This window comes from Micromys minutus (assembly GCF_963924665.1).
Source record: "Micromys minutus genome assembly, chromosome: 2".
In the NCBI taxonomy this organism is placed as follows: Eukaryota; Metazoa; Chordata; class Mammalia; order Rodentia; family Muridae; genus Micromys; species Micromys minutus.
Window position 1 is genome coordinate 97,126,269 of NC_137971.1, and position 26,948 is coordinate 97,153,216.

At 48.1% G+C, this 26,948-nt stretch overlaps 1 protein-coding gene across 4 annotated transcripts in view; it reads right to left on the bottom strand.

Moving 5' to 3' along the window:
* Nucleotides 1-656: 656 nt before the first annotated feature.
* TENM4 (teneurin transmembrane protein 4) overlaps nucleotides 657-26,948 on the bottom strand; it is a gene marked incomplete at both ends in the record, with an annotated part of 342,954 nt that continues 316,662 nt past the window's right edge. For all 4 annotated transcript variants that reach the window (XM_080912630.1, XM_080912629.1, XM_080912628.1 and 1 more), the window contains 6 exons: nucleotides 657-1,415; nucleotides 4,179-4,321; nucleotides 11,249-12,863; nucleotides 14,432-14,728; nucleotides 18,353-18,588; nucleotides 21,416-21,588. In XM_080912630.1, coding sequence (XP_080768756.1) covers nucleotides 657-1,415; nucleotides 4,179-4,321; nucleotides 11,249-12,863; nucleotides 14,432-14,728; nucleotides 18,353-18,588; nucleotides 21,416-21,588 — 3,223 coding nt within the window. The remainder of the gene's footprint in view (nucleotides 1,416-4,178; nucleotides 4,322-11,248; nucleotides 12,864-14,431; nucleotides 14,729-18,352; nucleotides 18,589-21,415; nucleotides 21,589-26,948) is intronic.

Below are 26,948 nucleotides of genomic sequence, written 5' to 3' on the forward strand. Positions count from 1 at the left end.
ATGTAGGTCCTCAGGAGGCACAAAACATGGTGAAGGGCAGCTCACCACTTTCTGTGGGAGCCTAACCAAAGCTCCCAAGGTCCCACAGGGTTGGGGACTCTCTGCACCCCTCATTCCTGCCCAACCCCACTCAGAGAAGAAAGGGCTACACACGAGACAAACTAGCACAAACACTCGTGTCTCACATCACACTGGGTACCTAGGGGCAGATGAGGACACACCCAAGGAGATGTGTTTCCCCAAGAGAGGAGAAATGGACCCCCAATGACAGGGAGAATTCCTCAAGGAAAAAAGGAAACAAAGGACAATAAAGTTATCATCATGATCACACTACGGAAAAAACAAAACAAAACAAACCCTTCCATTCTTTGCAAAAAAAAAAAAAAAAAAAAAAAAAATGTGTGAAGGCCAAATTTGTGTTTTTCTTTTCTAAAATAAAACAAAACAAAACAAACAAAAAATGATGTTGCATGAATTAACAATGCAACAAATATCTTTCTGTTTTGTTTTCTGCACTTGTTAATAAAAAGTTTTTGTTTTTGTTTTTTTGTTTTTGTTTTTTTGTCTTTTGTTTTTGTTAAGTACAACACAGTCAGGTATACGGCCACAGAAGAGTAGCTGTCTTTGGCAAGAAGTCCAGGCCTTGGCCCTTTCTGTCACCTTCGGCCCATCTCGCTCTGTCTCATGAAGTGGATATTGTTGGCGCTGTCCGACAGTTCTGGGTACTGCTCGACGGAAGTCACAAAGAAGCCTTCGTAGCCTTGCACCCGCCCCGTGTTCAGCACCTGCTGCTTCTCCCCGTCTGTCCAGGCCCGCAGGCCCTCTTCCCCTTCCCGCAGTCTCTGCTGCTCTTGGGCCCAAGCCTGGCGTACGGCTCTCTGCCTGGCCAGCTCCAGCACCCGCACCTTTTCCTCGTCCACGGTTGTCCCGTAGCGGGTGTTCAGACACAGTGCCCTGTACTGCAGCTGGATGTCAGTGTAGCGTCTAGTCCTGCCACTGAGCATAGTGTTGATCTGGGACACAGTGACGTTGACCCCGTTCTCCAGGGTTCTCCGCCCCCCACTGAGGCCCAGGATAGCCAGGTCACCTTCCGAAGGTCCTGGTTTCACAAAGTAGTGGGTGTCCACCCCGTCAATGGTGAAGTGAAGGTTCTCGAGATAGTGAGCATTGTTCAAGATGGCCGCAATCCTCCGCCCATCCTCATTGGCCACACTGATGATGTCAGTGGTCACTCGACCATCTTTCAAGGCAAACTTGACCCCCTTGCCAAAGATGGAACCACTGGAGGCAAACTTCTTTGTCTCTGGGGCCTGTTGGCAGCTGGTCATGGTGGAGCCGTAGAGCTGGTCAAAGCGTTCTAAGGTAACGAAGGCCTTGAGTTGCTTCTGAACTTCACACTGTACCCCGAGGATAGACTGATGGGGGAGGGCCATGAAAAAGAGAGAGGGAGAGTGTAAGACAAAGGGAAAAGCAACACCAAAGAGCACAGAGCATCAGTTTAAACAGTGAATTCAAATCTGCAGAGATGTATTGGCTTGTGACATCTGTCTCCGTGGTGCTGACCATCAGAACACCCGGCTATCCACTCATCCCCACACCCTTCTATCCAGAGCCAGTTCAGGGAGAAGCTGCTCTGGCCAGGCACCTTGCTGAGCAGCTGGAGATACAGAATGTACTAGACATTGTCATAGGCCCAGATGCAATTGACAATATGCAGCTAAACATACTCACTAGTGGTCCAAAACACATCATAGGCTCAAGAATTACCATTCAACACTCTGCTTAATCCTATAATAGAGATGGTTATCATTTCAGTTTTTGTTTGTTTGTTTAAGGACAGAGCATTTGCCCTGGCTGGCCTGGAAGTCAGTATGTATACCAGGGTGGCCTTGAACTCACAGAGATTCACCTACTTCTGCCTCTATGGGGAATAAAGGCTTGTGTCACTGTACTCAGCTTCAAGTTCACTTCTAAGAGAATTTAGGTTGCACAACTCATCCCTGGCCCATAGTCCCAACCACTCACTCCATCTTAGTATTCAAACCCAGGCCTGTCTGGCTCTAGAGGCCGGTGTCAAGGGCAGCCACAGTAGTGGGAAGTAAACAAGGCTCAGAAGATGCTCAACCTAAAGGCAGAGAAAAGGGGGAGAAGGTAGGGTTCCAAGCAACGCATGGCATGAGGAAAGCCATCAACTGTCTCAAGTCCTTCCTTTGTTCTACGTTCTACACTCCCATTATCCAAGCTCTTCATGGGGGGGTCTCTGCCCCACAGTGCCTCCTTGGGCCTCCTTAAACATCCCCAGCTTGGCTGCTGGGGGGGTCAGGTTGGACCCAGCTGGTTGGTGCCCCTCCCATTCTCATGGAGCTCAGGGAAGCTGTACTCACTCGGGGCTCCAGGCTTTATCAGCAACTTGGGGCACAGGCTTTAGAAATAGACCCATCAGCCTCCCGTTGAAATTAAGTCCTCTTTATAATTAATAGGACCCTGTCTGTGAACAATTATTTCCTAGAGTTTCACAAAAGCTGGAGTACTCAACAACAAAGATCTCCAATGCTTGCCAAGGGCAGAAATCAATAATTCATTGACAGGCAAGGTTGGCAAACAGGCAGCCAGAGACAGGGACTCTGGGGAGTGCAGCAGAAATCTGGCAGGGGAGAAAGTGCTGTGTGGCTGGAATCAGCCTTGGGGACAGCAATTGCTTGGACATCTGGACCAAGGGCTGGCGTATGAGGGTCTGGGACAGGCTAGGGCAGAAAGAGGGCTCTGTGGCTAGGCAGGCTTAGGTTCCTGTCCCCTTCTGTCATAGCTTCTTTATGAAATGGGCTGTTTACATGGTTCAGTCACTGAGTCTCAGAAGCACCTACAATGTGCTAGCCTATATGCTGGGCCCTGATTGAGACACTTCACCTGTAACTTAGCCTGTTGGGATTCAGAATCTAGTGAAGGAATAAGAAAACAAAAGCTGAACAGAACAGGCCACCGGAGCAGACTCATCCTCAAGTCTGGGAGGAGGTAGCTAAGATGAGCCTAGTGGATTGAGTCTCGAACAAGAAATAGAGACATGGTGAGGGGGAGCTGGCTCAGTTTGTAACATGTTTACCGGACAAGCATGAGGACCTTAGTTCAGATCCCAGGTAAAGAGCAGAGCACGGAGTCACATGTCATTAATGTCAGTGCTTCGGAGGAAAATCACTGAGCCTTTGGGCCAGCATGTCTGAATCTGTGAGCTCCAGGTTCAGTGAGGGACACACACAAACTCATAGTCTCTCTCAAAAGAGTGGAGGTATGTGCACATGAGTGCCCGCATGCACACACACACACACACACACACACACACACGTAGAGGGGACAGAAGGGGAGAAAGAGAAGAAATGGGGTGGCCAAGCACAGGGTCATGATCATGCCATGTAGCATTGCTGCCCCTCCCCATAGTTTACTGTCCCCGGCGGGCAGCCCCTAGGCTTAGTTTCTGCTAACCCACCCTTGCAGTCCAAGGGCCACTGTACAGGGCTGGACATGGAATCTGTTCCTGGCACAGGATTGGGGAATGGGGGCTGAGGCTGGGACGAGCACCACATGAAGTGACCAGCAGGTGGGACGAGACTGTTGTAAAATATTTTTCCAGCCATATAATTCCGAGTCTTTGACATTTGGTCATAAAAGGGAGATAAGAAAAGGTAACTTTTCTTTCCTCCTACAGCCCCTCCGAGTCATCATGCTCAGCCAGATGACACAAAATGGACGACCCTGGGCTTGAATAGTCTCAGGCATTGAAGCTGTGTGAGGAGAAGGATGACAGCCCAGTACATTTGTGAGCTAATTAAAGCCACTCAGTGCCAGGATCATCAGGTGCTCAAAAAAAAAAAAAAAAAAAAAAAAAAAAAAAATCACATCTGCATTCAGAGCACTCCTCTTATCAATTCTGTGACAAAGGCTGATTGGTTTCTTGTGGTACTCTGAACATGGTGGATTACAAAAAGCTCTTCACGTAGCCTGTGAGTGTTCATGTGCTGCTCGAGTTGGGCCCCTGAGGTTTGCTGTTTGTTGAAAGCTATCTGGCAGGAGTCATGAAGGTGCTGCCTCAGTTTCCATCCCTGGCTTGACATTTCTGCACAGTTGGTGGGGCTCCTCCCTCAGTGTCAGAATGGCCGAGGTGTGGCTGTCATGTGGAGCATTACCTTGCTGTTGTCCCATTCCTGAGTTTTCATCTGTGTGTGCACGAGCTCGTAGGAGGGTTCCGTGGCATCTGTGTCTGGTTTGGGATAGCCAGGTATCACATTGTGCAGCTGGAATCCAAAGGTGAGTAGCCAGCTGTTGACATCTGGGTGGAGAGAAACAGACATGAGACTGGGGATTAAGTGAGCCACTGACCAGGGGCCACAAGGGGAAGGGGACAGAAATGACTCCTGACTGATACACTTAATGGAAGCTATGTTCTAGTCTTAATGCCAAATGTGCTGCTGGGTCCCAGCAGTCCCTCTACCAGGCATATGTCCAGAATCCTCCCCAAAGGGGTAGATCCAAGAGAGATGAAACCTGAGCAGGGCCTAGGCTTCCAGTATCTTTATATCTCCCACCCCTCATCTGGGTACCAGAGGTAATGCTCAAGGATGAAGCTCTCCCAGGCCCACCCCCAGCCCCAACATCAATAGGAAACCCTTGCAAAGGTTGGTCAGATCCAAGAAAGATTTTAATGGCTGACTCAAAAAGAGAAAAATTCACTTAAGAAACAAGCTGTTCCTTCCTTACCCACCCTCTTTGTTGCCATTAGAGCCTCAGGGCCCAAGTGCCTCTGGGCATGGCGCTGGCTAGTACAAAGATCAAAGGGCTTCCTTGTTTGCTGCTGTCTTCTACTTCTGACAGCGCCAGGAGCCACTCAACCTCCCAGGGCCTTAGCCTGCTTGTCTCTAAGCTCATTAATCATTCCTTGGAGTTGCAAGTTATAGACAAGGTTTTTCGGTGAGCATTTGGCTCATTGAAGAATGGAATTAGAAAGCTATGGTCCTGGTTTGGTAGAGTGCTTGCCTAGCATACATCAAGACCCAAGAGCTATGTAAGTTGATGCCTGAAATTTCAGAACCTAGAAGGTGGAGGCAGGGGGAATAGAAGTTGAAGGCTACCCTTGGCTACATAGTGAGTTTATAGAAGAACCAAAAGCTATGACCTTCCATGGGGGTCGAGGTGGATGATAAAGCAGGTGTTAAACAGACCCAGAATACGAAGTCTCAGTGACAGGGGTGGGGTGGGGTGGAGTGGGGTGGTGGTGGAGTGAAGTGGTGGTGGTGGGGTGAAGTGGGGTGGTGGTGGGGTGAAGTGGGGTGGTGGTGGGGTGAAGTTAGGTGGTGGTGGGGTGAAGTTAGGTGGTGGTGGGGTGAAGTGGGGTGGTGGTGGGGTGAAGTGGGGTGGTGGTGGGGTGAAGTTAGGTGGTGGTGGGGTGAAGTGGGGTGGTGGTGGGGTGAAGTGAGGTGGTGGTGGGGTGAAGTGGGGTGGTGGTGGGGTCGAGTGGGGTGGTGGTGGGGTCGAGTGGGGTGGTGGTGGGGTGAAGTGAGGTGGTGGTGGGGTGAAGTGGGGTGGTGGTGGGGTGAAGTGGGGTGGTGGTGGGGTGAAGTTAGGTGGTGGTGGGGTGAAGTTAGGTGGTGGTGGGATGAAGTGGGGTGGTGGTGGGGTGAAGTGGGGTGGTGGTGGGGTGAAGTTAGGTGGTGGTGGGGTGAAGTGGGGTGGTGGTGGGGTGAAGTGAGGTGGTGGTGGGGTGAAGTGGGGTGGTGGTGGGGTCGAGTGGGGTGGTGGTGGGGTCGAGTGGGGTGGTGGTGGGGTGAAGTGAGGTGGTGGTGGGGTGAAGTGGGGTGGTGGTGGGGTGAAGTGGGGTGGTGGTGGGGTGAAGTGGGGTGGTGGTGGGGTGAAGTGGGGTGGTGGTGGGGTGAAGTGAGGTGGTGGTGGGGTGAAGTGGGGTGGTGGTGGGGTGAAGTGGGGTGGTGGTGGGGTGAAGTGGGGTGGTGGTGGGGTGAAGTGAGGTGGTGGTGGGGTGAAGTGGGGTGGTGGTGGGGTGAAGTGGGGTGGTGGTGGGGTGAAGTGGGGTGGTGGTGTACAATCTTTTAACCTGCCTCAGGTGCCATTTGTTTCTTTCCAACAGAAACACATCTTTTTGGGGAGGTCCCATTGATACCTAGGCCAAGGAGGAAGTGATCCCTCCACACCTGCCAGAAGCTGCTGAGAGGGGGTGACCCGTGGGTGTCAATAGTTGTGTTCATGACACATGTGTCTTTGCCTTGCTTATTTGTTTTGTTTTCAGTTGTCCCAGGCCCCTCCACTAGGACCCAGGTTTAACTTCCCCGGCTGCACAGATGGTAAACAGGAAGGGTAAGAGTGTGGCAGTTAAGGTCACACAAACACACATACTGGCTTCTCTGTATGAACTGTGAACTTGGAGAATCCACTTCTCTGAGACTTCCTTCCCTTGTTTGCATACTGACAATGGGACTGGGTTTAGCTAAGTCTCCGAAAAGAAGAAAGATAACATTTGGAGGCAGTTACTGTGTAGCAGGAGCTGTTTCAAGCTTATGCCTAAAACGCTGGATTTAGAGTGCAATATCCAGACCAGGTACTGCCTCACAAGGGGGTTTCTGTCATTGTGTGTCCCAAGACCCCCATTTTCTTATTTATAACAGGGACTTGAATGCCTTTTCTCTGCGACCCTTTCCTCCCTGAGTTTCCAGGAGTCTTTCATCCCAGGATTCTCGGCAGATGGATCTTTGGGAAATTAAAACAAACAGAACACACACGGAGAACACCTCACAAAGCCTGTTTGCTTGAGGCTGAGAATGTACGTCAGGGATTTTGTGGTTATCTGGAATAGTGCATGTCCCCAGGAAAGCAGGGGGTACAGGAGAGGGCTGGGCTTTAGTTACCAGTGATGGAAAAATGGAAGACAGGAAGCTTTGCTGCCATGTCTTTCAGGAAAATGTCAGAAATCTATTTATTAGCTACCTTTCCTACTGGGCTTTTCTGAAGAGCTGGGAATTGTACTCTTACACCTCAGGAGCAGGCGTTTCCTTCCTCTTGAAAAGCTCTGTGAGTTACCTGTCAGTCTCAGAAGGCACTGTTGCCGCGGGGGAGGAATAAAACAAGCCATCTGAAGCCCTTTCTTGAGTGCATACCTTTCTTCTTCACAGAATGTATTTGAATAAAAAAAAATAAAACAAAATAAAAAAAATCAAAACTGCTAAGCATTTTGAAGGCTGACACCACAGAGCTCTAAGGATGGCTTCCCAACGTCTTTATAGAAGGCTTGCTTTACTGGTCTTTAACTTTGCTGTCTGTGTTGTTTTCCCCCAAGCTCATGGCTCAGGCAAAGACTCAGCACATATACTTGTGATGATGCGTGGCATATACCCGTGGTGGGCGTTTTAGGATCACCTCCCCATGATCCAATTCTGCATTCCTTCTCTGTGGGTCATATGATCCAGTATTATCCAATCAGAGCGTTCTGTCCTCTTCAACCCTGGTGATTGCTCCACTGTCTCAAGACCCAGGCCTATCTAACCGGAGCATACCTCAGGGTCTTTGTAGGCGTGTTTGGGAAAAAAAAAAAAAAAGCTTTCTTCATTGTAGTTCATGTGAGGGTACAGTCAGCCCACAGAGAATAAAAGGTGTAACAAGACTCAGCAGAATTCTAGTTTCCCATTAGCTGCTGCAAATCATGTTTGATGTTCTGGAAGCTTGATTGTTTAGATGACAAATAACTGTCTTTTTCATGTGCCATGGGTCCACTTCATAGGTAAAATCAACGCTGGCGTCGTGACCAGTATTTTTGTTGAAGTGGAATACACTAGATTAGAAAGCATGTAGACACCAAACTTAAGGGCTGCTTTGTGAACCTTTGGTTCTAGTGTTTTATAGTGATATACTTCCTTTTCCTTTTGTGAGGTAGGTTCTCACCTCTGATTCAGGCTATGTCGTCAAGGATGACCTTGAACTTCTGATTCTCCAGCCTCCACCTCTGGAATACTGAGGTTCCAGGAATGCAAACACAACACCTACTTTATTTGGTGCCAGGGATGGGGTCCAGGGCTTCACACATGCTAACAAGCACCCTATAGACTAAGTTGCATTTCTAGCTTCACAACTCTTTTTTCTTAAGGTGGGCTCACAGTCAAAGACATTTGTGAAAAGGGGCAGTGACGCCACGCCTTTTCCTTTGGATGCTTAGCGTGGGTCTGGCACAGAGAACGTATGACCAAAATGATATTTGCTGGATTTCACTGCCTGGGAAATGAAACACAAACAGAAAGTGTAAGGTGCCCCTCGGATTGTTGCGAACGGTGTCAGAAAGCAGGATTTAGAGGCTGGGTGATTATCACGGGAAGTGTTCTGAAATCGGAGAGCCCTGTTCTGTGTGACTCTTCACAGACCCGTGGTCCTCTAGGGCCCCACATGTCTCATCTGTAGAATGCAGATAATTGTTGTGATCTCACAGAGCTGTTGCCAGGCTTAAAGGAGACGGTATCTGTAAGTGCTTGGCAAGGAGTGGTTAATCCCACCAGCGCTGTTCTGGAAAGAGACTTTATGCATATGGTAGTGTACAAGGGAAGACAGGAAGGGCAATAATATTTTGGCAAACTTTAACAATTTTTTAAATAGAAAATTACATTTCCTATTACAGTATTTTATTTTTCAGCTATAGTAACATGCCAAGATGTCTCACAGGAAAACCACTGGAGGGTGAGGCAGGGGGCGTGCTTTGTGCAGACAGATGTAATAGAAATGTCATCCTAATCAGTCAAGGCTCTGTGGTGCTAGCAGCCAAGTTGAACATGGTAAAAACTGGGAACACTGTCAAAATATATGTGTTTATCCCCAGGTCCCAAGTATGTTTTCATGACACCTGTGTACCACCTTGGTCTCCTTTCTACTCCTAGATTGGGATTCTTCCTCTTAATAGAACAATCTAGATATTTCCTTCCCGGAAAAAGGAATTCTATGCTTTCAGCAGAAACAGGATCCAGATGAGGCCATCAAGGTTTAGGGTGAGGGGGTGCAGGCGTGCCCCAGGCCACCACGTGAGCTGTTTCCAATTGTGTGAATGTTGACCCCGCTCTTCAGAATGGCGCTCTCCTGCTACTTGATGAAATCTATTCAGGAACCAACCTGGAGGATCAGCTACTCTTTGAAGGCTTCCCAGAACCCTGTGGGCAGAGCTGGTTACTCGCTTTCTGTGATTTAATGGCCATCTGTGCAGATCTGCCTCATGGCCCCTCACATTGGACCAGAATGTGCATTTCCTCTGAGGGTGAAGAATTCTGGAGGGTGAGAATCATCTTTCTAGTCTCATGCCTGAAACTGGGAGGGGGAGGGAGGAAACAGTGACAAAAAGGGGGGTGGGGCAAACGGAGCAAACTCCGCATTAGCAGGTTTTCTCTGGATCCCATAGAGACTCTCCCTGTGTAGCTCTCTGAGGCACTGCAGCAGCCTGAGATGTCTCCATCTGCAGTACCCAAGAGACACTTTATACTCAAGTTGGTTTCAGAGGAGTGAAAGGCGTCGTTCCCTTTTAAAACAAAAGGGAGAAGGGAAGGGAACCAGCACTAGGCATGCGTATCTGTGTCATCCTTGGTGGCGGCGGCGGCAACGGTGGTGTGTGTGTGTGTGTGTGTGTGTGTGTGTGTTATACCCACATATATACATATATACATATGTATGTACATACATTTGTATACACACACACACACACACACACACACACACACACACACCAGGCTATCCTCAAACTCACACTAAGTAGTCAAGGATGATGTGGAACTCTTGCTCAGCCAGCCTCAACCTCCTGGGTGCTGAGATTGAATCCAGGGCCTTGTGTACATTAGGAAGCATTCTACCAACTGAACTCTGGGTGTTTTCTTAATCGTCTAGCTTATCTCTCTGACTTACTAATGATATCTATTTGTACCTGATTCAGTTATTTTTTTTTTTAACATCAGAGTCATCTATAGCTCAGACTGACCTAGAATTCTCTCCTGACCTCCATACCTCCACCATGCCTTCAGCTTATCTGTTTTAGTTTTTAGGTTTCTAATAGTTGCTCTAGCATAGAATAAAAACATTTAGCCAACCAGAATAAGGGTAGGTATTCTATTTTATTTATCTTGAGAGAGGGTCATGGTTTTACTACATAGCCCTGGCTGGCCTGCAACTCATTATATAGACTAGGCTAGCCCCAACCTCATAGAGACCCCTGCCTGCCTCTACCTCCTCAGAGCTGGGGTTAAAGGTGTGAGCCACCACACCAATTGTGGTATTCTATTAATGTAAGCCCAGGAAACTAAAACTCAGAGCAGCAAAAGAATATTTCACAGTTAAGAAATGGCAGGTCCGTTCCCTTAGCTCTGTCGCCAAAATCTGTATTTTCCATCATCCAAAGTTGAAAATAGATTTGATTTTAGCCACACCTTAACTCATATTACTGAGGACTCACGCCCAGCTTGTTTTCTATGTCAGAAACTCCCAAGGAGCATTCCAAAAGTTGTTTTTAGTGAGACATTAGGATTTTATGATAAAATAATTCAGAGAAGTTGTAAGTATACAAAAGAGCACTTTTTACTACAGAACCTCTTAGAGCCTTCATAAATTGAAATATATTATGAAAAACTAACCACAAGAACATGGCCCAAAGAATCACCTGACCAGGACTCACAGAGGTCATGGAGCCTGAATGGGTGGGTCTGACCTGGGTCCTCTGTGAGTTCTTGTGGGACTCCTAACAGTGGGAGCAGGGACTGTATCTGACTCTTTTGCCTGCCTCTGAAATCCTTTTCCTCTTACGGTTGCCTTATCAGCCTTGATGTGATGATGTTCAGGGTGTCATTGTAGCTTGTTGTGCAGGATTTGGTCGATGCCCCTGGAGGCTTGCTCTTTTCTGATGGGAGGTTAAGGTGGGGTGATTATGGGGCAAAGAGAGGGGGTGGGGAGGAAAGACTAGGGGGAGGGTAGAGAGGGTAAACTATAGTCAGGATGTAATATATAAGAGAAAAATAAATGAAAAGGAAAAATTTTCTAAAAAATAATATTGGTGGTCCTGATGCTGGGCCCATCACGTTTAGGATAGTCCTCAAACTAGTAGGTAGTTTGTAGGTTCTTTAGGTAGATTTTGGGAGATGATGCCATTAGAGACGGTCAGTGTCTCCCATCACCCCGTGCCAGCTTTCTCAAGGAGCAATGGGGCTGGTTCTGACCTAGGGTGTACCTCAATCCTCACCTGTCATGAAGCACTTGATGTCCTGAGAGTTGCTGATGGGGTTGTTGTTCTTAAACATGTAGAGGTGGAAAGGCACGATGCTGTTGCTACTCAGGCGTTTCCAGAGTTCGTGGTCCGGGCTCGTCCAGCGTCCAGCCAGCACATCATAATCCCGGCGGCCCATGTGCACAAGCTTGGTGAGTGGGTCATAGAGGCCACCGTGGTAGCCGATGATGATCTGGAAGTTGGGGTTTGTGTCCATGTAGATCTCCCCATAGGCTGTGTATAGGATCTGCTTAATCATCAGGCCAGTTCCACTGAAGACAGCAAGAGGGGTCCCAATGTTGTCACAAGCTATGTAAAACTCATCGCCGCTGCTCAGCTCCATGGCAAAGAGGTGTCCTTGGAGATCATAGTAGAGGGATGTGATCTCAGAGCTGGAGTGGTTGTAGAGGTGGGTGACCTTGGTGGGGTTGGTCAGGTCTGCATAGAAGAACTGTAGGTGGTGGCTGTGGCTGCTCTTGCTGGATACCCGCCGCCCCAGGCCATCGTAACGGTACCTGACACTCCACCCACTAGCCCGGTTGTAGGCTTTGATGAGCAGGCCAGCTGAATTGTACTCGAAGACATCCCCACCCCGCTGCCTCAGGAAGCCATCTTCATCCATCTTGTACTGTACATCACCCAGTCTAGTGATTCGGTCCCGGAGGTCATACCGTAGCGGTGTGAGCCGTGCACTGTTCCCGGGGCTCAGCAAGTGTAGGTTCCCATTGAGGTCATAGCTGTAGCGCCAGAGCGGCTTGTCATTGATGGAGACGGTCTGCAGCTGGCCATCAGCATCGTACTCATAGGAGTAGCGGGTGGTGTTGGCGTAGGGTCCCACCTTCAGCTCCTTCTTCACTACCCGCCCCATGTTATCATACTGGACAGTCATCCAGTACATGAGTGACCGGAAAATCTCGTACTGTACCTCCTTCATCCTGCCGTAAGCGTCAAAATGCTTGGTGTGGGTCATGACGGCCGTGGTGATGATCTGGTTGATGTCATAGTAGATGACGCCAAACTTCCCAAACTGTTCTGTTTTCCCCGACACGTCGTCATAGCGGTAGAGGTCGATGGGCAGCGGGGTCTCGTTGATCACAGCCTGCATGCTGGTCACACGGAAACTGTTGTCATAGTTGTAGTCAAAGCGGGCATTCACCATGCCTTCTTCGGTGAAACGGAAGATCTGGCGGTCAATCAGGGGCCCGATCTGACGGTAGCGGATAGTGCAGGTGAAGCCCTCATTCTGGAGGTTGACCGTCTTCAGCATGCCTGCGGCCTCGTCATAGGTGAAGCTTACCTTGGTGGTGTCGTACAGAGTCTCCGCCAGCTTTGACAACTTGCCATACTTGTAAATCACCCTGCGGCCAGTGCCCAAGTAGAAGGTATGTAACAGGTGTCCATCCTCAGTGAAGTCCTGTATGACCGAGGCGTTGCCCTCTGGGGGTTGGTAGATGTTCCTGTAGTAGCCCACTGAGCGGATGGTCTCCAGGGTCTGCCGGGCTACATTGGGCATGGTCACAGAAGAGAGACGGTCGTTCTTGTCAAACTCAAAGATGTACTGCCTCTGGCTGTGGAGGTGAAGGACCATAGACTGGAGGGAGAAGAAGATCATAGATGAAGGAGGCAGGAGGAGGAATGACAGCCCAAGCACCCACAACTTAAAGGAAAGCAATGGAAGGCTGGGAAAAGTGGTGTTCTGCAATATCTCTGCAGGGCATCTTGTCCTATGCACCGTGAGATGCTGGCAGTGGGTTTCAGAGGTACGGTGGCTGAACTTTATCTCAGCCTTCAGCCCTGCAGGGCTGAGTCCACTCCAATTGTTTGTTTTCCTCTTGTGAGCAGCCTGGGTGTCTGCTCCTTTGTGTGGTAAGGAGCAGGTCACTTCTGTATGCAAAGGGGTGTGAGACCAAAATGCTCTGGCCTAAAGTATTTGCAATTTGCAACGGCTTTCCTACTACCTTCACTGATCCAGACTTTCTGACCTCGGTATTTCTGCTCCAGCAAGAAGGGACTCTCTAAAACACAGCCCAATGCTCTCAAGGCCTAATGGCTCTGCTGAACAGCTTCTGTGGCTTCCCTGTGCCTATAACATGACAACCATGTCTGAGAAGGGCACTTTAGAATTTTCCTTATCTTTTATGTGGTAGCAAGTCATGGGTCCACCCTGGGTTAGGGAAGGCTGGACTGGGAAGGGAGAACCTTGATCTATAAATGCCCCCATTGTGTAACACCGGCCATTTTTGTTCTCTCCAGGTGTGGCTTTCAGGGCACAGGATGACCTTCACGGTCTGTGTTGTAGCCACACCTCTCTAGGTGTGGCCCTCTAGCACAGACAGAGACGTTTACCCTAGAACAAGCAGAGCCTGGGACCCTGAACAGTTGACCAGGAAAAGAATCAAAGTGAAGAGTCTGGATCCAGAAGTGGGGCATGATGTGAATATTCTGACTCACGAAAGTCATCAGATAACTAGCCCAGACCTACCTACCAAGACTACCATGTTCCCCCCAATATGAGGCCAACTTCTGAATTTAGGTACTTTTAAGAAAGTTTACCCAAACATGTTTTATGATTTAGGTCATTTTTGATTCCTAGTTTCTGGGTGAAATGAATCCTGACCCAAAATGGAAGGGATTTACGAAACCCATACCCAGTTCTAACAGCACAGGATTAAGCTTGCTCTGTCTCAGATCTGACCCCCCAGCCTTCTGCTTGGTTCTCTGTGGGGAGTTGGCACCATGATCATCCTGGGCACAGAACCTTGTCCTGGGTCAACACCCTTGGACCAGTTAGAGTGGGGCCTGCTCTTCTCCCTCAGCTTAGGACCTCCTTCTTACCACATTAGACCTGTTATCCATCCAGGTACCTTCTGGGACCCTCTTTCCTTTTCAAAATGTGCATCTCCCTCTTCAGAAACTACAACAGTTAGATTTATCCTACTGAGGTTAGCAGTCTACACGTGGCCATGGGGATCAAAGACAAAGGCCAGTTATAGTAGTGAATACCCTCAACTTCTCAGGAGGCCAGGACAGAAGGTTTAGTTGAGGTTGGGAATTCAAGTCCACCCTGGGTAGTGTAGTGGTACCCTACTTAAAAATTATAGTCACAGTGATCAAACTTTCTATATGGCAAAGGAGAAATAAAGGGAGAGAGACACCTGCCTTCTCTAAGTATGTGTAGCTCCACATTTTCCCATCTGCGAAGATCCGGGATGTGATGCGCCCTGCCTGGTCATATTCCATCCTCTCAGACATGATGCCCCTTTGGATTCCAGCAATGTGACCTCCAGGGGAATAGGTCACATTAACACCATTCAGCCTGCTGCTAGGCGACCAGAGGCTAGGCCTCCCTGCCTGGTCATATAGAATCCGAAGGGTGAACTTTCGATGGTCGTCATAGATCTTCTCTGTGCGTGTGACACGGTCAAAGTCCAAAGACAAGAGGTTCCGGTTGTGGACCTGGGGAAGAGACAAGGAAAAGAGATGCTGAGAATTTGGCTCCGATGACCAACCAGCCGTGTTCAGCTCCTGAGCACAGAAAGCAGCACAGGTTGTGGGCACCAGACCTCATCCTGCCGTTTATTAGAGTTTGGAAGTTTCTTATCTATACCATAGGGGAGATGATGCCAGCTTCACAGGCCTTTTGTAAGAATAAAGACAACACAGTGATGGATGGGCACATGGTATCGCTGGCTGACGGACACATGATTTTATCATGTCATATATCAATGGGGACTTAAAAAAAAAAAAGAAGTCAGATCCCTTTTAACTCTATCCTAAAAACAGAGCTACCAAGCAAGCCCAGCAAACCAACACCTGGCCCATCTGCTCTGTGCCAGACAACGCGCTGTATTAGATTTCAAGATAAACAAGTTCAGGGAAGCTGCAGATTCGTGGCTTGCTTATGATCAAGTATGGGATTTGCTCTCATCAGTGCAGCAGATACTTGATGGTTTTCTGAGTAAGTCCTAGCATTCCTGGGGCTCTATACTTGCTACTTTTTTGGGTCTCCCCTGCTTTTACCCGCAGGTAAGGCTTCTGGGTCACCTGTTGTCTTGTGAGACATCCTCAGAGGTTGCTGGGAGGCAGGAGCATTTACACCTCAAATGCAGTCTCTCGTAGTCTGTTTGGAACTAGTCCTAACTCTAGAGTACTTTGCTTTTGCCTTCAGGATCAGGAGTCCCCTCGGTAGTCTCCCTGCGGCCTGTGAGGTCACCACCAACTCAGTTTCCCTTTCGAGTCAGAATTATAGGCCCTCATGGAGGTAGCTCCAAGTTGGAACTTTGTGTGTGTTTGTGTGAGTACATACGGGAATACGCAGGGCCCTGGAACTTTCTGTTTAAGCTACACAGTGAGCGCCAGGGATCTGTCTTCTCTGCCTTTCCAGAGCTAGGATTACAAACTTGTCACCGCGTCTGGTCCCCTTCACCTTCCTCCAAACAGGCTCATTCAGGGGAATAAACTCAGCCCCTCAAGTACTTGACTGATTGAGCCATTTTCCCAGGTCTGCTCCATATTTTAATAAAGGATACGCTTTGGGACCTTTGGATTTGACCTTTAGGCATAGGCTGTCCCCAAATATTAGTAGGTTTTTCAAAGCTTCCGGCTGGGGGTGGAAAAGGAAGCTGGTCTTACAGGGCACAGGGGCACCTTTGCTGTCTCTTCTGTTTGTCATTCACAGTCAGTAAGTTTGACAAGCAGGAAGACTCCAGAGGAAAGCGGATAATTAGGTCACACAATGTAAAATGGCATGTGTGGCCTGAGGAAGTCAAAGATCCTTTTTGGGATCCGTATATTTAGAAGAGGCTTTGGATATAGGCAGGTGTCAGGATTAAGGTTGGAATTGTCAACCTCAACTTTGTGACTAGTTCTCCCCTGTGACCTCCGTTAAGCGCCTTTACTTCTCAGAGACTCACTTTCTTCCCGTGTATACTCCTAGATTTGTGAGTAAATCCTCAGTGGACTACTAACTAGGTACATAGAAGGCATCGGATAAATGGCTGTAATTATTTTCACTAAATGGCTGCCCATGATCATGGTCAGTCTTAGAGGAAGGAGAGAGGCGCGTGTCTTCCCCCCACTCTCCCCATACAAATGCCAAGGCCCCGAAAATAAGGATTTATAGTGATGGTACCGAGACGGCTTTAGCTGTGAATGGCCTGGTTATAATAAGTTTGCCTTCCCCAGGGTAATCAAACACAACTGCAGAAGCAAACCCTGTGGCAGACAATTCCCGTGAAAAATCAGAGGCACTGGATGCTCAAACCCTGTTCTCTGCACGGGGGTGGGGGGCGTGAAAAGATCGGGGAGGGGGCACACTAGCACCTTTGGGAGACCCTCCCACCCCACCTCACAGCACCCACCCCCATCCTAGTGAAGAAGGGGGACCTGTACCTTTGTGACAAACCTAATAAAATCGAATTGAACAGTTCACTGGGAGAGGCACCTTGCGTTTCCTGTGCTCTGCAGTGGCGGCAACGAGATTATTTTACATCTTTCTTTATTAAAAAGCATTCCCAGCTGAATAAAAAATGAGCTCCATTATGGGGAGGCACACCCGGCTAACGTTCTCATTCCACAAACTGCTACTGTTGGTGGCCATCTATTTTGGGAGGATGCAGAGATGCAGCCACCGGACTAGAGTATCATCTATCTCTGGCTGGGAGAGGGACCAATTAAAGCCGGGAAACTTCTGGCCCTGTTCACACGGTAGAGAGAAGCTCCTAATAGCACTAATCACTGCCCTTTACCGAGCACCTGGGATCCGCGGTTCTGGGCTAGGTGCTTTGGATACATCATCATCCCTGCATCTGCAGAGGAAGCTTAGGCTCAGAGGAGTTGCTGGAGGCCACACAGGAGGCCCAGCAGGGATCCAACCTAGGTCAAACTTCCCCTTTGGCACACTGCCTCAGATGTGCAGGAAGGGTTCTTGAGAATGCAGATGAGGGTTTAGTGAGACCACAGATGGTGGCAGGGGACAAAGACAGCTAGGCCTTCCACAGGAACTAGTAGGAGGCTGTCTGCACATCAGTTAGCTAGCTATAGAGTTCTTGGCTGTTAAGGGTACAAAAGAATCGTGGTTCCCTGGGCTCTGGTTTTTGCTGTTGGCTAAGATGCCAACTACCATGCTTCTGCCCTGCCTCTACTTCCCAGGATTTATAACCATCCAGCTATATGAGTCGAAAACGATCACTTATTCTTTTGGCCCTGATTGCCCATGGAGAAAATGGGAACATATATAAACTTCCTCGGTTAAGAGGCAGGGAGCCAAGAGTCCCTGTTACAGTGAGGGTGTTTCTGTGGATCACTTCTGCTCAGCAGCGGTCCGCTGAGCACCCGTGGTCCACAGGTACAGGGCAGAAAGCCAGGCCAGGGTTACCAGCTGTCCCTCTGTACAGCCCTTTTGCTTTGTGTGTTGTATTACTGGGCAATCTGCACCCACAGAACTGCAGCTCCCAGATTCCCCCAGCCCCGGTTTTCTCTTTTTTTCTAGCTTAATCACCTGCCAGGCAAGTGCTTATCCACCAAGTTCCTGCTCTAGCGCCCTTTAACCTTTAACCGTTGCTTTTGGAAAACTGCAGATGAAATCTGTTGGGTAGTGAGCCCTGGGCCAAGGTTTCACTCTACAGAAACATGGGATGGGAGCAGACAAGGTGCTCAGGGATCCACACTGAAAAATGCTCCAAAATACCAGCCTTCAAAGCAGCCCCTCCCATCCTGACAGACAGGGTGCGGGGACACAGGCTGGGATAGCCTTGAACTTGAGATCTCCCTGCCACCATACTCCATTCTTTTGATCATTAGAAAAGATCCTCCGTCTCATAAAGAGTGGCAAATGTGGCCCATTTTCTAAGTAGCTGAAATACACTTGGGGACCCGTTAGCAGTGACAACAAGCTGTAAGGCCACCAGCAGCCATCACTGACCCCTAAGCCAGCCATGTTCACACAGGTCAAAACTGAAAGAATCCCCCATAGCCTTCTGTTACATGTGGTTTGTGGCCTCAGTTCTCTCTTTGGTAGATGGGACCTCACACACCCGACCCCTGCACCCGGATTAGTGCCTTCAAGCCTCTTCTGCTTACCCGCAGACGGCGGCCGAAGACCGTGACCTGACCTCGAGCCTGCTCCTTGCGTTGACGCCATTCCACCAGGTTGAGACCGTTATCGATGGGCAGTGTGACATTCCTTTTGCCTACAGTAGGGTTGACAGTGCCAGCCAGCAGGTGTGGCTCGGTCTGCAGAGCCACTTCCATGCCATTGGCCAGTAGTAGCCGCAGGGAGCCGTCAGCACCGATGTAGTAGCTGTTCCGGACTTGGTCTGTAGGAGAAGAGAGCAAAGATGCTTAAGGGGAGGGTGGGTAGAGGCTAGGGTGGGCATTAAATGTGTTTCCCCCTAAATATAGAAGTAATACTTTATCACTGAAGAAAACTAGCAAGATATCTGGAGACTATATATAAGCCCAATACTCAAAACCATAGGAAATACGTTGTATATTTGTAGATTTTAGTATTTCCTAATGTAATTACAGAGTCGAATAGTTACTGCAGAGCTTTTTCATTAGCCAGTGTATCATATCATGCCGTTAAATATTTGTAATAAACTTTTTTTTTTCATAACAACTACAGTCTTTGGGCTGGAGAGATGGCTCAGCAATTAAGATCTCTTCTAGAGATCCTGAGTTCAACTGTAAGCCAAATGGTAACTCACAATCATGGATAATGGGATCTGATGCCCTCTTCTGGCATGCAGGTATACATGCAGACAGAGCACTCATACATAAAATGAATAAATCTCTAAAGCAAACAACCCACATTTTAAAAAAGCCAAAAACCAAACCAAACAAACGAAAAACAAAACAAAACAAAACAAAAATAACTTCAGTCTTTCATCATTTGGCAATACAGTGCACTTAACAATACCAAGTAGTTAATTTGTTTCAGTTTTTCAACTACAAATAACAGTGAAAGAAAGTGCATTGTTGATATTACTCTAAGGGAAAGAAGTTAGATATAGCCACAAGTCCCTTTTAGTTGACGAGTGTTCAAAACATAGGTAGCATTACTATTATTTTATATTCTGATGAGTATTTGCTGGATTAAATTAATTATGTCTTAGGCTATGTTAAGCCATAAAAACACAGTGCTGGGGACTGGAAAGATCTGTGACTAAGACACTGCTGATCTTCCAGAGGACCTGAGCTCATTTCCCAGAACCTCACGGTGGCTCATAACCACCTATAACTCTAGTTCCAGGGGATCTGAGCCTTCTTTCTGGCTTCTGTGGGTACCAGGTATGCATGTGGCACACATATACACATGCAGGCAAAGAACTCATACACATTAAGCAAAATGAAACATCGTTTTAAAAAGATGAAGTTTTCATGAAGAACCCTCACAGAATCTTTCCATTAGGATGCCATCGAAGTGGGCCTTTCCTCTCTTTCCTTTGCACTCCATCTTTCCACACTTTATCGCTCACAGGGATTCTAAAATCTGCCTCAGCGTTGCTATGCATAATTCACTGACAATCTGTAGTTTGCTTCCGCTCGAAGAGTGGAAAAGCCCGTGTGTCAATTTATCTCGTAGAGCTTCTCCTCACGGAATGCACATGTGTCTATTACTGTTGACTTTGGATGGGCCAGCGTGTGGGAAGGTCCATCGCACGCGATCCCAGCTAATGTTGGCTGTGACTGCCCAAGGGTGCTGCTCATTAGCAGCTACTTCTCATTACATCCTACTGTTCAGACCTCGGATGAAGCTGAAAGAGTTTCTGACAAAGGCTCTGCTGAGAAGGCTGGCAGGCCATGCATCCGAGCCTGGAATGTGAAATAGACAGGGAGCTCGTGGTGGTACCCGGGCAGACAATAGATACTGTATCCCCCGGATTCTGGGATGCGCTTTTTTCTTTACATTCCGATCTTTCTGGGATTGGAGTGCTGGACTTTTATTGTCTTCCATTAGGCAAGCTGTGGTTAAAAGGCAGTACATTTTAAAATTGAGAAGTGTTGCACTTCTGAATTTTAGAAAGTTGCCCAAACATAAATTCAAGCAGGCCTGGCAGTATACAGTGGGTAGAAAAACAAAGCCTGGGAGGAGAAGAAACTGGGTTGAAGGTCCACATCTTAACGGTCACTGTCCTAGTTACGTTGGGTAGGGTTCTTACCAGACGGCATTTTCTCTTGGCAATAACCCTGCCAGAGCATTCACACCGTAGTATGTCCCAACTCATTATAGAAAGAAATTCCTGGCCATCTCTGGTCTCTCTTTCTTTAATAACTTCTATTTTTTGCCCAGCTTTTTGAAAGACAGAAACTATGCTTGGGAACAAAAGCAATAATTCAAGCACACAAACATTTACCTCCTCGTGGTAAATCCAACTACTAACTAGGCAATCAGTTAATCTAACAAATAGTTTCTAAGCAGTACTCTGTGCCTGGCACATCCTGCTTACTTTATGAATGCTGTCTCCAGATATATATATAGGCAACTCTGTGAGGCAGGTCTTCTAATGCAGCCCCATTTCCAAGATCAAGAAACTGAGGCTCAGAGAGTAAGAGTGACCCTCTCTAGCAGACACAGGTGCCTCAGGTCCACCCAGGGACTGTTCCATACTGCTCAATACCCTGTCAGCATGCTTTCTTTCCCTGATGAAGAAACCCAAGGGCTCTCAGGTACCTGAAGCTAAAACACCAATCTGTATTGGAGACATGGATGCATGGAAGGGAGACCCTGGAGTCCTAGCAGAGGCACAAACCTCTCCCAGGCTCCTGGAAGGACTTTTTCTGCCCAAATCCCTGCCACAATTAGGTGTAATTACTCTTGGCCTTTGTCTCTCTTTCACCAGTGTGAGCTAACTTTTGTTTTTAAAATCTGGGAGCCATTACAACAGCAGAGTTGTAGGTCACCTGGATTAACAGCTAATGGATTCTCTCCCCTTTGTTCTGAGGATAATAGGATGAGACAATGAAAAGTCACTCTGAAGCCACTGGGAGACAATTTACAGGCCTCAGCCTGGAGTGTTTTGCAAATGAGGTGGCAGTAAGAGAAAAACCAAAGCAGGAGGCTTTCTTGGTCTTGGGCAGCTACTGTAGTAGCTCCCTCCTCTGGTCATCTTCATCTCTGAGTCTCAAAGATGGCTGACTTACCTTGTAACAGAGTGTAGAAGGCACCCGAGGCCGACAGGTTGGTGGTTATGGTGACATCGTCTTTGCTGGAGGTCTCTACCTGCACGTGCACTGAGCTGTCTGTATCGCTTCGGAAACTGCTCACCTGGCCGGTTGGAAAGGTCACGTTTGTCAGGCGCCCAAAACTGTCATACCTAGAAGTCAAAGGGGTGGCACTTCAGTGATAGAAGTATGATGGCATGTGTCATTGTTAGCATCAGAAGCTGCCACCTGGGAGGAAGAAACCTTAGTTAAAGACTTGCCACGATCAGACTGGCCTGGGACCTTTTCTGTGAAACCAGCTTCTTACTTGCTAATTGAGGTAGGAGGGGCCAGTCCTCCGTGGTGGGCGGTGTCATCCCTAGGCAGGTGGTCCTGAGATGTGTATAAAAGCTGGCTGTGTTATCCAGAGGGATTCAGCCAGTGAGAAACATTCCTCCATGGTCCTGCTTGAGTTCTTACCTCCAGGTTCCTGCTCTGACCTCCCTCAGAGATAGACTGTGATGTGGGTGTGTAAACCAACCAAACCTATTCCTCTTCCAAGTTAGTTTTGACCGTTGAGACTGTGATCACAGCCACAAAGAGCAAAACAGAACAGTGAGGTAGCTGAGGTTGGCCGTGTTCTATCTCCAGCTGTAATTTGCATGCTCTGCTTTTTTTCTTTTTCTTTTTCTTTTTTCTTTCTTTTTTTTCTGGCTGGGTCTCCTTCTGGGTCTCCAGTTTCCCCTTGTCCAAGATTTGGCATACTTTCCTAGATGTGACTTTGCCTGCTGATATCTAGGGGGAAAATGAATCACCTCTCTGAATCTTTCTTCCTAGTCTTTGCCATGTCTGCAGCCCAGCATGACCAGGAAGGGTCTGGGGAAAGTGCCCGGCTCTGTTCTGGTTTGGAAGGCTTGTGTGGACCATGGTCCACTCAGGCACCGCCTCCTGCAGTGCTGGGCAGACCTGGGCACACAGTCGCTACATGATAAACATCTGCTGAAAACACAAAGCTAGAGGTAACTGCTCTCACTGAATGTTAGCAATCTCCCTAGGCTTCTCCCCTGGGTTTTAGTTTCCAAACAGAAAGAGGCTCTGTATCAAGGCAGGCGATGTAATTACTATGGAAGGTGGCTTGCGATGCATAATTAAATCGAGCCAGCGGAAGATACAATGAAAAAGCCGTGTGCCTTCAAGATCTGGTTTACATTTTATATGTGACAGTCCAAACCCGGTCACTTCCATTCTTCTCATACTCTGGTAGAAGGACTGAACATCTTAATTAAGTGAACATCAGATTCAACAGCCAATTTATAAATTTTTGCCTCCTAGTCGTCAATTTCAGTATCTCCCAGACTTGAGAAATGCCGACGGAGTCCCTGACCTCCTGATCGATACCCGAGATTGTCCCATCAGAGTTCTGCTATTTCTCAGTGAGTGGGGAGACCTGGAGCCTCCCTTCCTCTGGGTCCTGAGACCTCTGCCCTGTGGACCTCCTCTGAAGGACCCTTCATGCTTGGCGTAGAATCGGGAAAGGACAGTTTTCACAGCCATTTAGGTTCCACGTTGCTGCCTTGAGCCCCAGTTCTGCTTGGGTGATGTCGGGGCGGTGCCTTGACTGATTCTCAAGGCTTTTTTATTTGTTGGTCTGGTTTGATTCTTTTCTGCCTGAGACTGTCTCCTGTCACCTGTGCTGACTTTGAGCTGGCTGTGTAGCTAAGGACGACATAGAACCGCCGAGCCTCTTGAGGCTATGTCACAGGTGCTGGTATGACTGACGTGTCACCACTCTGGCTTGACTGTCCCCCTTTCCACTACAAAAACTCCCCGAGCAGTGGCACGTTTTCTTCCAAACCAGAAGAGATGGCACAGTCTAGGCCGGGGGATCCTGTCTCTACCCTTGACAGAGAGGTGATCCTGGAGAACGGATCTCAGTCCTGTTTCCTTCTAACCCGTAAGCCTCACCACAGCCAGTGGATATGCAGGCAGGCTCACAGTTTAACCTTGGCTGCTATGCTCCTCACTCCGTGAATGGCAACACCAATGCCTATGCCATAATTAAAGTGAGGGCCAAAAGAGGTCGTGCATTTCCTGTGGATGCGAACTTTGTACCAGGGTCTTCAGTGGGGTGTCATCTCCCAGAGGCCAGGATTCCGCTAGTCACTGCTGAAAGCCAAGTACTTGGAGTGTTTAATAATGTGAGTGAAGGGTGGGTGCGTGACCTGACTCCTTCCCGTCTCTCTGACTTCGCAGGGAGATTTGCTCTTCTGGACTCCCTTGAATGTGATACTCTTTGGTGCCAAACATGCCAAGCCCAGGCGTCATGCTGAGGTGCTGTTCTTTCTGTAGAGATGCTTTCTGCTTTCTAGTGCAGGGAGTTGGGGTTCCTGTCATCATCTGTGTTTCCGTTCGGATACCCTAACTTCACAGTGAGGCTGTCCCTGACTGTTTCCAAAATAGACACGCTGCCGCCACCTCTACCACGTGCTGTCGTATTCACTTCATTGTACCTGCTCTTGTGTACCTACCTTCTCCTACTGGGAAGTAAGATCCGCGAGGACAGGGGCCTTGCCCATATTCTCAATGCCTAGAGAAGACAGCACCGACACGCTGCAGCGTTCACTGACTGAATAAGAGAATGGTAGCTATTTTTGTTGATATTTTGATCTGATTAAGAGCAGCCTTTTACCTTTTATTCCCTTCTATATGAGGAAAAAAAGAGCTCACTAAGTCACAGAGCTTTTTGGACATCATGGATCATGTTCTTAAGCATCTTTCGGGGTAGGGATATCTCTCATTTTACAAATGGCAGTGCTGGAGGTTGGAGGGTGATCAACTTGCGTATAGACACAGCTCACAGGAGCATACAGATTCAAAATCAGGTTTGCCTGACCATGAAGACTGCTCTTTGATCAAACTTCCTGTAAAAATGATGCTGTTTCAGGTAAACAAACCACCACCACCACCACCACCACCAAAACCTCTTGCGCTCATCTCTGTGTTAAAGGGGGAAAATTCTGTTTGGAAGTCTCGAGTGGGTTAATAAGACTGACAGTTTTCAAGACAAGTTCTTCTTGGCTCTGGCTGCAGCTCACTTAGCAGAGGAGCCAGGTCCCTACTGGGGGGGAAGGGGGGAGGTAAAGATGGCCAAATGATTGGCTTTTCGCGATTTCCTTCCACTGACTTCTTGACGCCAGTTTTCTGAAGCATCTTTATATCACGGTGAAAGAAAACACATAAAAGATTCATGGAGCTGCCACAAACTTGGCTTTCAGAAGAGGACCGCTAAAGGCTTTCTTCACACTGCATACTTCCTCGATAGCCACTCCCTGTGACGAAATGCCAAACTGCCTCTGTGATACACAACTTTCGCTCGGCTTGACTTTTCGGTTGGATAACAAAGATGTGATTTTTTTTAAAAAATGACTTTCATCTGTAGTTGCTCTAAATACCAGTGTCACCAGCAAAGGATGTGGTCGCTGTGTCATTTGTAAATAGAGTTCAAAGCCAGCTATGACAGCAGTGCACTTGGCCCAGGTCACATTACATCACTTAGTACTCCTGAGTCTAGTCATAGCCGGAGTACTTTCGGCATTTTGCAGTCATGACTCGTACCGAGTATTTACTGGATGATTAAATCCCTACAATGAATTCTAGCCTCCAGGATTACCGAGCTCTGTGAGATCTGCAGATCTTATCATAAGCCCTGATGCTCACAGGGTCAGGCGCCTGCTGGTGGAGGGTGGGGTGCTTAGGAGTCAGCTGGGGTAGAACCCCGCTTCTCTTTTACACAGCCTGAGTGTTCTACTCCTTCCTAGCTACTCTTTGCCATTCTTTGTCCCTTGAGAGGCTGGCCGTGTAGACTGCACACTGGCCACCTCTGCTGGTAGACGCTGGAAAGACACAGTCAGAGCACACAGTCCTTCTGCAGCTGCACCAACCACATTTTCTTCTGGGTGGTTTTTCTCCTCCTAGCAACCACTCCAGTGACTGGTTTTACGCCTGCCTTAGCCTGAAGGCTAGTGACGGCTGCTTGTCCTCTGGTGTCCATGGGTCTCAGCACCTTTTTGTGGTCCCTTCTTCTTACCTGTCCCTGTAGGAGCCTCCATCCCAAAATCGTCTCAGTAGACAGGTATTTTGTTTTTTGCTTTTCTCTTTGTGCTTCTGTCTTTTAGACTGTGTAGCTTCTGGTGCGAATTTACTGTGGTTCTTATCCCCCTTTCCTCTTACAAAATATGTTCTCCTTTAGGCTATTTTCAGAATATTCCCTTTTATAGACAACTCAATAGTTCGAATATGACATGGTTTTTACATGTATGTATGTATGTATGCATGCATGCAATCATGCATGTATGTATGTATGTATGTATGTGTGTATGTATGTATGTGCATGTGTACTTTGGCTCATACTTTATGAGCTTTTTAAAGCTGTGGCCTGCTGTTAATTGTGAATACCACATGGTCACCATTTGTTCAAGCATCTCTTCTGCCTATTTTCTCTTTTCTAGAATTCTATTACATGTACATCTGACCATTCGATATTCTCCCGTAGCTCGTGAATGCCCCGCTCTGTGGATTTATCTTTTCTCCTTTGCGTGTTGGTTTGGGTAATTTCTATTGACCTAGCTTCTTTCTCCAGCTGAGCCATGCTGTCATCAGGAGCCACGGGTCCATCAAAGGCACCCTTCATCTCTGTAGCCATGTTTCCCATTCCTAGCATTTCCATTTGATTCTTTGTCTTCCATGTCTCTGCTGAAATACCCATCTGATCTGCCCGCGGCTCGCCTTTTCCATTAGAGCTGTTAATATAATTACAGTTATTCTAAATCCCCTGAAAGGTGTTTCCAACATCTGTGTCACATCTGAATGTGAGTCTGACGACTACATCTCTTGCTTTTTCTTTGCCCTTTTGCATGGTCACTTGGAAAATGTGACATCTTGTGCAGCACAGCCGAGTCTGAGGTGACGCAAGTGTCCTCTTGTGAGGTCTTTAATGAGGGCGTGTGAGGTAATGGCCCCAGGAGTCCAGCTGGCTTTGAAGTTCACGGTTTCTACGGTTAACCTTGGTGTATCGTAGGCGTTAAGTTCTTCTGGCAATAATGTGATTGGGAAACTGTTTTGCAGAGGTTTTATTTATTTGTTTTCCTCTGAAGTCACTCTGCCCGGCTCTACGCTCTGCCTATGGTGCCTCGTCTTAGAGGGACGGCTCCTTCCGTGTGCGACTTGCTCTGTACCCCTTCCCTTGCTTTGCTTCGGGGTTTTAGGCAGTTGTAAGTGATGGGGGAGATTGTGCTATCATTCTGACAGGGCTTTGGGGAGGTGCCCATGGAGCCCTGACCTTCAGGACTGTGGTCTGTTCTGTGCAGCTCTGGGCTGCTCTCTCTCTCTGCTGCAGTTAGTACGTTCCCCTTCCTTCTCTCACTGAGCTGTATGGCTCTTCATACAGTGTCTAAGGAGGAGGCACAAGCTGCCATTTTCTTTTGCTCCTTAGGGGAGGACAGGGAGACAAAGGAGTGGGTGGAACCAGTGGGTA